The sequence below is a fragment of the Gracilinanus agilis genome, chromosome 1 (assembly GCF_016433145.1).
Source record: "Gracilinanus agilis isolate LMUSP501 chromosome 1, AgileGrace, whole genome shotgun sequence".
NCBI classification, from domain to species: domain Eukaryota; kingdom Metazoa; phylum Chordata; class Mammalia; order Didelphimorphia; family Didelphidae; genus Gracilinanus; species Gracilinanus agilis.
Window position 1 is genome coordinate 19,444,024 of NC_058130.1, and position 12,055 is coordinate 19,456,078.

At 39.4% G+C, this 12,055-nt stretch overlaps 1 protein-coding gene across 1 annotated transcript in view; it reads right to left on the reverse strand.

The window, feature by feature from the left end:
• Positions 1-12,055, reverse strand: part of DPY19L1 (dpy-19 like C-mannosyltransferase 1) — a 97,690-nt gene that overhangs the window by 32,422 nt on the left and 53,213 nt on the right. Inside the window, exon 8 of the mRNA XM_044656797.1 lies at positions 152-243. Within this exon, the coding sequence (XP_044512732.1) occupies positions 152-243 (92 nt within the window). The remainder of the gene's footprint in view (positions 1-151; positions 244-12,055) is intronic.

The window sequence follows — 12,055 nt, forward strand, 5'->3', positions numbered from 1 at the left end:
TTTAACAGAGTCCCTTACACATAGTATGGTTCCAATAAATGCTAAATGAATAAACGAATGAGTAAGAGAATCTGATTTCTCCTTTCTATATGCTTAGTAAATTACATTTTAAAGTATCCCATACAAATAATTGAGGATAAATCAATATTACCTGAGAATATGAGTCACAAGCAACATTTGAAGCACAAGGAATGGATATGAGAAACTTTCACGAAGAGGAGGGGTCCACATCACACGTGTACACTGAAAATAAAAATGCACTTAGGACCAAGTATTCAAATTTCTAGATGACTGATAGGTACTCAGTGAAAAAAGTAAATCATATGTACAAAGTAAACCAGAGTTTTATTTGTGAATTATTTACATGAAAAGTCTCAAAAGAAGTTTTTGACTTTTTCTCCCAATCAGCATTACTAATAAAAGATGGGGGGGGGGGGGCAGCTGGGTAGTTCAGTGGAGTGAGAGTCAGGCCTAGAGACAGGAGATCCTGGGTTCAAACCCGGCCTCAGCCACTTCCCAGCTGTGTGACCCTGGGCAAGTCACTTGACCCCCATTGCCCACCCTTACCAATATTCCACCTATGAGACAATACACCGAAGTACAAGTGTTTAAAAAAAAAAAAAAGATAGGATATACAGCTCTCAAAGCCATATATGGAATCTTGACATTAAAAAAGAAAATAAGCTTTTTAGCATATGTGCTAAAAATAAAGAAAAACATTCTCCTGCTAGGAAAGTTTTACAGTGAAATTTTAAATCTTTCCTATAAAATAGCCTTTTATAGTTAGCTCTTTTGTTACATACATCTTTTTTTTCACTTGAATTTTGGACTTACATATCAGAAATTATTCTGTGTGAGAAGAGTCTAGGGATAAAAGAAATCGATAGGCAATTTTTAGACCTCATTTTAGGCATTAATTTAATCTTTACTTGCCCTTTCAACTTTAAATGACAAGGAAGTGTCTCTCTATCAAGGTGCTAAGTAAGGAAAGTGAGAATTCCATTGCCACAGGTAGTTTGCCATAGCAATTCTAAAGGGATGCTGGCAAAGAGAGCTACTAGCAAGCAAGACAAAGGCGAGAGAATCTGTTTGGGCCCCTGAAAAGTACAGGGCAAAGTTTGTAGTGAGCTACATACAAAGAATCTGAGATTGTTGGGCTTTCTACAGCAAAATGAATTATCCATGATCAAGGTCTGGGCTGTTCTCTCATCCAGAAGAGAGGCTAAAGGGGCACCGGAGATAACATTCTATTCTCCACATTATCAAGAAAAATGAAAATTTTCATTAAACTATAGAAAGGCTTCAGGGTGAAAATCAAAAAGTAGGACCTAAAAACTGAAGGGAATCTGGAGGGTGGGAAAGCAAGGCCAGAGAGAAAAAGAATCGGGGCAGCTGGGTAGCTCAGTGGAGTGAGAGTCGGGCCTAGAGACAGGAGGTCCTAGGTTCAAACCCGGCCTCAGCCACTTCCCAGCTGTGTGACCCTGGGCAAGTCACTTGACCCCATTGCCCACCCTTACCAATCTTCCACCTATGAGACAATACACCGAAGTACAAGGGTTTAAAAAAAAAAGAAAAGAAAAGAAAAAGAAAAAGAATCACAAAAAACCTGGAGCTAAGTAACAACAATGAGAGCCACTCAGAGAGAGAAATGACTATGTGAACTCCAGGGAATGGCGATGTGGACTCCCCCACACATGCTGGCAGGTGAAAGCTTAGCCAGGAGGACAGAGGAAGAGGTGAGGAGTTGAGGCTGGTACTTCCCTGCTTAGGCAGCCTAACTGACACTAACGACCTCCCCAGACTTCCCAGGACTAAGGACTACTGCAATCTTTGGTGACCCAGAAGGGCCAGGACATTCCTTCCAAAGGAAATCTTGGAAGCACAGCTCAGAATTGTGAAGTTATAGTCAAGGAGCTAAAGACATCAGGGACACAGAGAGTGTTTTGATCCTGACTGTCAAAAATAGGCGAATGGGTACAGCTAGATGGCTCAGTGGATAAAAAGTCAAGCCAGGAGATGGGAGGTCCTGGGTTTGAATCCGTTTCAGGCATTTCCCAGCTGGATGACCCTGGGCAAGTCACTTCTCCCCCACTGCCTAGCCCTTACCACTCTTCTGCCTTGGAACTAATAGTTACTATCAATTCTAAGACAGCAGGTAAAGGTTTTAAAAAAAAGACCAGGTAAAGACTTCAGAAGAAGTTGTGGTAAGTAAACAACAGCTGGTTAAAATGATGTTTTCTAAGAATTCATTTGGATTTCTAGAGCATAGCTTAAAATATAGGAATAGCAGGCTCTTGGCCATAGATGGAATATACCTAACATTGTAAGACAAAAGGGGAATTCTGTACTTATTTTTTTGAGGTAGAATAGGATCACACCTAAAAACTATTTCAGAGGCTTTAATTTGAATTTCTACCAAATATTCTCAAATTTATTATATTTATGGTTACTAAATATCTTGAACAGAAAGTTACGATCTCAAAACACCTCTAGGGCATCATTACAGAGGTCATGGCAGACAGATCATTGCCTTTTTGACAGCTATTGGGTTAGAAGGCAAAGCTACAGACAAACATACATATATTATATATGTACATATGATATATATACACCCATATGTGAGAGATGCATCTATTTATCTAATATATGTACCTACATATACCTACATCTATCTAAGATGATATCACAGTTGATAACAGCCCAGTCTTCCAAATGGTTTGAAATATTCAATTTCACAAGTATAAGAGAGAGGATAAAAAACTAGACAATTATTCATCTGAAAGATTTGAGAATTAAAGTGGGCTAAATATCAAAATAAATTAGCCCTCAGTTATGGCAAGCCAAAATGCTCATGCAATGTGGGGCTACACTGGGAGAGAAGAAGGAAACAAGAAGAAGGAAAGTGTACTCTGTTCTAATCAGACTACATTTGAACTCCTGAAGGCAGTTCTGAATTCCACATTTTAGGAGAGGCCCTGATGGTGTGGAAAGTGTGCAGAAGAGAGCACTCAGGATGGTGAAGGGCCTGCAGATAGCATATGACAACTGGTTGAGAGAACTGGAAGTGCTTAGCTTAGAAAAGATGCAGGAGGGAGGAAGAAGAAATGATGATCTCCACGACTTTGAAGGGCTGCCATGTGGAAGAGTGATTAGACTTATTCTGCTTGGCCAAGAAAGTGCTGAGCTAAGAACACTAGAGGAAAGTTGAAGGGAAGGAGACTTTGGCATGATCCAAGGAGACAATTTCTCAGGATGAGAATCGTCCATATTTGGCACAGGCTGCTGCTGAGGATCATGGTCTTGAAACCAAAGGGAGTTCAGCTTTTATTAAGTCCATTAGATCAGATCTTATTTTAGGAAAGCTGAATTAGGTGGCTTCTGATAAGATCACTCTGGATTGTGAGGTTCTACGAGTCTACGACAGTGAAGCTAATGAACATCTGATTGACTCATCCAAGCTTATTCCTTTTTTACTCAGCCAACCCAAAGAAAATAATGCTAACAAGTTATGGGATATACAGAAATTGAAAGAACAAATAAAAGAATTTGAAAAAGACTAAACATAAATAATTAAGTGTTGGCCTCTATTAACTTTGAAATTTAATATATAATTTCCATTAAACACTCAATTATTATTGTGGTTCTCGTTCAGTTGTTTCAGTCATTTCCAACTCTCTGCGACCTCCCACTGGGGTTTTCTTGGCAAAGGTACTAAAGTGATTTGCCACTTCCTTCTCCAGCTCATTTTTAAAGATGAGGAACTGAGGCAATCAAGTTTAAGGGCCTTGCCCAGGGTCACATAGCTAGTAAGTTTCTGAGGCTGGATCTGGACTAAACTTCCCAAAGTCCTCCTCTGACACCTCACTGTAGCCTGATGATGACAATGGATTCTCAAAGGGCAACAAGCCAAGTTGAAGCTCTGACAAGTTCTACTCTACTGACAAGGCTTCTAGTATCCTCCCTGTGATAGATCAAGCCTGACTCCTGAGGACCAACCTACATCCAGAGAGGCTCTCCACCAGGAGACCAGCCACTTATAGAGGAATTCTTTGGCCATGGCAACTCGTGAAACAATGAATAATATAAAACAGTCTTCTGTCTTTGGTGGATACCTTTCCCTTTCGCATCATCCATGACAGAGTGGCAGAGAACACCCAGAAACACAGTTTTTCATTCATCTAAAAACATCAACTAAGCCACTGGTACTTTAAATGTGAGATCTTTGTCCTATGACTTACTACGAGACTGCAGAGGTTCTTGACCTGGGTTCCATGAACTTATTTTTTAATAGCTGATAGCTGTATTTCAATCTAACTGACTTCCTTTATAATTCTATATGGTTTATTTTATACTTTTAAAAACATTCTGAAAGGGGTCCACAGGCTTCACTAGACTGCCCATGAGCATGATGCAGGGGGGAAAAAAGTTTTAAACCTCGATATAAGAGTAATTGGATTATTTCACTCTTGCTTTTCTCCCTATGAATGAAACCTAAATACAGAAAGAAGTTGAAGTTAAATGGAAAGCTGGCTCCCAGGTCACCCTTAGAGACAAATAAGATAATTAAAGGTTTTCATTTATCATGCATTCAAATGCACTAAGAAATAAAATTTGGTGGTACATTTTTGATTGGCTTGTACTGTGGTACTCGTGATAAATATCTGCAAAAAAGATTACCATGAAATCACTGTAGTTTATGTACCATCTGTTGCAGAGAAAGAGGGGAAGACCCTCCAAACTGCTCTGCTACCTGGTAATTTCATTGCAAAGGAGGGAAGAGAAAACGAAATATATATGAGTATATACATATTGTTTTCATTTCTATATATAGCTTGTTAGAGTAAATAAGCAGAAAGGCCATGACGTAGAGAACACAGCCATAGAAGCCCCATGTCTCAGGTTTATTCATGAATACTTCATCAGAAAGCACTGGGCTTGGAGATCATTGAATGTCATCTCAAAAGGAAGACTGATTCTATTTTAACAGACAGTAAGCAACTTGTTACTGTTAGAGGAGTCATTCCCAAATCAGTTCTCGGTAGCATCAACAGAGTGAGCTTTGTCAGAACAAAGATCAAAATTAATCCAAAATTGGGATAAAAATGAGAAAAAGATATGAAATCTTGTTTAGCATTTAAAGCCCTTTGGAACGTACCCCTACTTTATCTTTCTAGGCTGATCACACATTCTTCTCTTTCACAAACTCTACATCCTAGCCAACCCAGGCTGTTGGCTATTTCCCATACCATCTGTTCTCCCCACATTGGCTCTCGAAAAATCTTTTCTGATTCCCCCAACTGTTAGTCATCTTCCCTCCTTAATCACCACATATTTATTGTGTGTGTCCTCTACATCCTTTTCCTGGAATAAGCTTTATCCCCTTAGTAGACTATAAGGTCCTTGAGGGCAGTAACTATCTCATGTTTTTATTTGCATCCCCAGGGCCTAATAATGCCTGGCATATAATCAGCACTTTTAAAAGGCTTATTAAATGAGTGCAATTAAAATGGTTCCAAATTAACCTATTTAAACAAGTCATTCATTCTGAAAATGGGATATGGATGGAAAAAGACATCAACTTCAATTTCAATAATTACACATAGAAATATAACCGATGTAAATCAGTTGTCACAAGGAGACCAAATGAGCATAAAAACCACCTAAATCAGCAAAAACTTGACTCACTGGTCAGGCAGAGAGACATAGCAGCTAAGGGCAAAACTAGTTTTAGAATGTACTTTCTGGTAAAATTAAATGGAAAAGAATGACAGTAAATGATGAGTGATATCACTTCATAATGCAGTAAGAAACAGCAGAGAGGAAGAAATGATCTAATGGTAAGAGACTCAAGTAAGCAAAGCTAGTCCAAGGACACTTAAGAATGAAACTATTATTACTATTCAACCTTCATTTCAAAGAGGACCGAAAATATGGCAGGATGATGTCTGCCTTGTATGTGAATTGTATTTAAGTGACTCTCTCTTGCAGAGCTGCTCTGTCCCCCACTCAGCCATGAGGGTTGTGAACATATGGCTACGCCATCTCTTTGTTGTCTTTCCCCCCTAAGTTTAGGTAAATGAGTATCGGAAGGATCCATTTGATGTGAGTTTGAGAGATGGAGAAGTTCCATAGGTCCTGGCAGAGAGGCTAAATGGCATTAGTAATAATGTCCCCATTATGGGAATGGAAGCACGTGCAATGGATGATTTACTTGTGGAAAGAGAATATTTCCCCCTCCTAAATCAACTGCTCTCTATCAGTCAATGCTAAGCACAAAGGGAACTTCTATCCTTTGCCCCAACCGATAGTATGACTATAAAGATGTGGTCTGATATTACATATTTTTTCTTAAGTTTTCTCTCCTTTCTTTGTCAAAGATCCATTAATGTGTATATCTTACTCTCAAAGACTTTATAGATGCATGAAACTGAAAAGTTTTTACATGCACCAAATTACTGTAATTAGGATAAGAGAAGAAAAGTAACTGGAAAAAAATTTTGCGCCAAATACCTCTAATAAAGGACTGATGACCAAAACATATCAGCAACTAACAGAAATATTTGAAAACAAAAAACATTCCCCAAACCGTAAGTGGTCAAATGATAGAAAAGTTCTCTAGAGAAGTATAACTAATATATGAAAGAATGACTCAAATAACCAATTATAAGAGAAATGCAAAACAAAATAACTAACATTTCATCCCACTCCTACCTAGATGATTGGAAAAGATGCAAAAAGATATGAATAATCAATGCTGGAGGATTTGCAGAAAGTTTTGGATACTAATAAACTGTTTTATGAATTAGTATAACCATTCTGGAGAGCAATTTGGAATCATGCAAAGAAAGCGACCATATCCTTTGACCCGGAGACTCTATTGCTAAGCATATATGCTACAGAGGTCATTGCCAAAGACCCCCAAACCATCGAAATACTAAAAAGAAAAAGTACTTTTATAAGAGCAAAGAAATGGGGAATGGATAAACAATTAATGACAGATGAACAAAATGTAATATTATGCACTGTGAAAAATTGTTACCATGACAAATACAGAAAAGTATCGGAAGAGTTCTATACTATGCAAAGTGAAGTAAATGCAATTATAAAATTGCAATTTTATACTACGCAATGCATACAATGATTACAACTCTCCAAAAAGACCAACACATCAAAACTGAATGCTGCAAAATTACAATCATCAAAATTGGCTCCCTAAAAAGAAAGGCGGAAAGGGATCTTATGTTGCTTTTGTATGTTTTCCCTGAATGAGGAAAAATAGTTGAGTTTTCAATGATACCACGCTGATCACAAGCAGGAAAGTGAATTTTTAGTCTCCATGGATGCCTATCAAGAAATTCCACAATCTGAAAAAATCAAAGTTGCAGATGATTCAAAGGGCAACAGAAGAGCAAATGGTGAGCCTAGATAGGCTGCAATGATCTCTATGAGCAAGAAATACAAAAGATTTCATTTGGTATATTTAGGAACAGAAAGGAGGGCACTGAGTCAATCATGTAGAGAGTGAAGTATAAGAGATCAACAGCTTCAGAGCTTCATGGTATTCACTCCCATGGGGTTAAAGATCTAGCAGCCGTATAGAATGCTAGAGGGACATTTTACAGAAACTTTATGAACATCAGTTACCCCAGATGGGCTACAATCTGCAAGTGAATAATCATAGATTAGATCCAAAAGAGGAAGAACGATTGAAGCCTCTTTGTATCATGACGCATGGAAGTTTTAGCTTAGGGCTATATGTCTTGGGAGAATAGGAAGCAGGGTACCGTCTTATGAAGTTTTTAAAAAATATCTTGAGCTTTCCTGCTATTTTTATATCTCCAAAGCAACCTGAAATGGTATTTTTCATCCAATCTTCCATTTCTTTTCATTTCATCCACCTAAAGCAACAGGTATCTACAAAGTAATCCTCTAGACCAGTGGTTCCCAAACTTTTTTGGCCTACCGCCCCATTTCCAGAAAAAATATTACTTAGCCCCCTGGAAATTAATTTTTTTTAAATTTTAATAGCAATTAATAGGAAAGATAAATGCACTTGTGGCCATCATGGCCCCCCTGGATCGCTGCAGCACCCACCAGGGGGCGGTGGCACCCACTTTGTGAATCACTGCTCTAGACTAACAGTGTCAAATTCAAATAGAAATGAATTCCATATTGACTTAGGAAACCCTAAATTAACTCTATCTATACTCTATCATATTTTTATTTATTTTGTAATAAACAATTCGAATTGGGCTACATTTAGGGTTTTCACTGCCTGAGGGAAATGTTATAGGATTTCAATGATCCTAAGCTAATCCCAATCCCAGAATTTAAGCGAGGCAGAGTTGTAGAAAGTGCTCAGCCTCCCTCTCTTTCCTAGTACACGGAAGTCCACTGGCAAGAGAAAACTCGGGCCTGGAGATGGCCCAGGATGCCATGGATGGCATCTCCAGTGTCTGACAAAGCTCGAAGGGCTCCACTGCACCTGCTTCAGCTGCCTTTGGGGCCATTGGAACAAACTGTTCTCATCTGCCCATCCCACCAGCAGGCTTTCTTCAGGTGTCTGGCCGGGGTAGGCACTAGCCTAAGTCACGATGGGTCTGGGGCAGTCAGTTACCCTCAGACTGCTTTAGCCCATCCGTGAGCCATGACAGTTGCTCCAGCTTCTTAGAGCCACAATCGAGAGCCGGGTGGGAGGTAGACACCAAAGGGGGAGACGCAGCCCTGAAAAAGGTTTGGCAAGCCCTCACCCTAGAGGTGCTGGTCCTGCCTGAACATCCCATACAGATTCCAAGTAACACCAATAGATAACTACAAAAAATATTTTAAAAAATAAATTCATGGATCCAGTAAGTACAGGATAAAATCCAAACTCATTTGTTTAATGTTCAAGGCTCTCTACAAGAATCCTTGCCCTAGACAGTGATGTCAAACTCAAATAGTAATGAGGCTCACTAAATGTAAACAAGAATCCCTACAGAATGAATATTAACCTAGTAAGCCATGATCTGCCTTCTATTGTATTTTTATTCACTTTGTTTTGTATTTGCCAAATACACTTTAATCTAGTTGGGGTACTCCAGAGTGAGGCAGCTGCAGTACCCGTATTTGACCTCTGCTCTAGCCAGACTATTAAACTATTGTCCTATACCGCCCTAAATCAGTCCTGAAGATTAGCATTTATCCATTTGTTAGTTGTCAGATATGCTCTTAATACTGTAGAGTCAATGATCTGATTGATATAAAGATTCCCCTTCAACATCCCACATCGAAATCCTTCAAAATGCTGTCTGATTCTTGTCTATATCCTTCAAGAGAGAGTCTTATAGACTGAATATTCATCCCACCAAATGGAAGCTTTTTTCTAGGTCTTTTTACTTTCTGTGACTAATAGTGCAAAAATCAAATGATCAAATTTTATCCCTCTCACTACACAGCAAGCTCACCTCCTTTTCTGACTACTCCTTAAAATCAGAAAAGGTCACACCTAACTTCCCTCACGTTAGTTTCTTGATTTCTCTTTTAATTAATGGTCACATTCTTTTTTTTCTTTTTTAAACCCTTACCTTCCGTCTTAGAATCAATATTAAGTTTAAGTTCCAAGGCAGAAGAGAGGTAAGGGCTAGGCAATGGGGGTTAAGTGACTTGCCCAGGGTCGCACAGCTGGGAAGTGTCTGCGGACCTCCCATCTCCAGGCCTGCCTCTCTTATCTACTGAGTCATGTACTTGCTCCTGGTAACCTTGATTCTTGAGAGTTATGGTGTTCTAGAGTTTGCAGTCACACAGTGTGTCCAGGGAACTATTTGTGTAAACATCTAAAAGTCTCCAGTTTCTTTTTTTTTAAGTATTTCTTTTTTCTTAGGGAAGAATAAGCCACAATTCAAATCAGTTTTTCAGCGAACCTTTTGCCCACATACTAAATTCCATTAAGTTTTTATTCTTCTGTTTAATAAAATGTCAAAAAGGTGAAATATATTTCATATTTCTCAAAGAGACTTATACCTAACACAATCTAAAAATGTATCTGGATTTATTTCCACTTGTTTAAATCATAACACGGATATTATAAAGACACATATTTCTAATGAATGGAAAATCGCTTCAATGCTTTTTCATTTTCGTTTTTTAAATTGATCTATTTCCCCTGACACAGCAGACGCTTCTAAGCGAGCACCTCCAAAAAGGTCCTCAGCACACATCTGTGCCACAGTTTAAAGAAAACCACCTGACAGAGGGAGTGCAGTTCTGTTTACCAAAGCCCCTCTAGAATGACTGCATATGGCACTTTCAGCCATTTTCTTCAACTTTAATCATCTTGTCGATCGTTATATTTGTGCGGAGTTCTGTTGCTTATTTATTTTATCTCCATTGATGTAACAGAAGTAATATACAAAGATGTATTTATAGGACGTATAAGTTGGTGTGATGACTTTTCCTTAAAATGGTTGTTGTCAGGGCTGACCCCGTTCTGCTAACATATTGGGCCAAAATGAGCTATTGCCTCTGACTGGTCAAGCGTCTGCTCTGGTTAAGACCATGGGGGCTGTGCTTCCCAGAAGCACATCTATGCTGGGGGTGGGGGGTCTGTCTCCAGAAGAAAGTCCAAGAGCAGAGAAAGAAGCTTATTTTCAGGACACTGGACGTGCCACATCTGAGGGATAGCAGGCAGTCTGGGCAATCCTCATTCACTCAGCTTTACCACCCAAGACGGCGTGGGCAATGGGCATGCAGACTTCTTTATGTAAAGGCCAACTGGCATAATGAAAATCTATGTAAAGTGAGAAATGTCTCTGCATAGTTTATCTGGTATCTTTTTTGTTTACTTCTAAAGTTAAACACACAAAAGAGTACCAAACGAGGAGGAAGCGTGAATCTCCTTTTCACAATGATTTTTTTTAAAGAGTATAAAGTGCTGAGGCTGACATTAGGACGTGGCCACTGGATGGATTCCTTTTGCTTGTTTATTTATAAAATGTGTTTGGGGGTGGGGTTATACTTTCTTAATTGTGGGAGTGAGGAGATAAGAAGAGGTCATGGTGACACCAAAAACATAGTTTTAACTTCAGACAAGAGAAGGCAGTTTCTAAAGAAGGAAGAACAGCTAAGCAGAGCAGTCTTGAGACGTGTGCAGAATTTAGACACGATGGCCATCTTTTTAAAGGATGGAAATCTGCACCCAATCTGTGTGGATTCCACAAAAAGAAATCGATGATGTACTAGAGACCTAATGCGTTCCCCAATTCCCTCAGATTCATCCTATTCTAGGGATGAATGTCTGCGCCATGTGTGAAGGCAGACAGACTCTTGCAGCAGGAACTCCAGACAACAGCGTGCCTTCCTACTCATTTCCAGAGTTTCTGCAGCATTCCCATAAGTGGCCACGTTAAATCAGCTGAACTAGACCTCTGAATGGATCCTGCTACGTCCCAGGAAGAGGGGAACGGCTCTGATGGAGCATCAGTTATCAGGATTAACAAACAAATGGCCGTTGTTTGCAGATATAAACACAAATGTTCCGAGAACCAGTCATGAATAATAACCAGAATAAGAGCAGCAGCAAAGCTTGGATGATGGCCGTTCTGTCCTCACCACTGAACCTTCAGCCATTTCTCTAACTCTTAAGAGCCCAAATCCATACTGGGAATCTGGAAGAGCACATCAGTGGGAAAAGAAGGAAAATACTCCAGAAGTTAGCAGAGAAGGATTTTGTGTCACTGCTTCAAGAGAACGTGATAGTGTTGTCTTTGAAAGCCTATTTCCCTACCTGAGAATTCCACATGCTGTGGAGTTTGGAGATTAGTGGGGAATCAGAAGATCAGGATTCAACTCCTTGGGCAGGGCTTGGAGCCAGCAACTTACTCTTTCAATGCCTTAATTTTCTGCATCTGCAAAGTGGGGACAGTAGCATTTACCACCTACCTGCCAATTAAGAAAGATATCAAGGCTATGAGGACCACTTTTAAAGTGTTCAAAGGCTCTTTGGAGACTCCATGCAAAGTGACCAACTATAAATGAAAGCTTCTAATCCTCATTTCTTCACCATAAGGAATGCCAG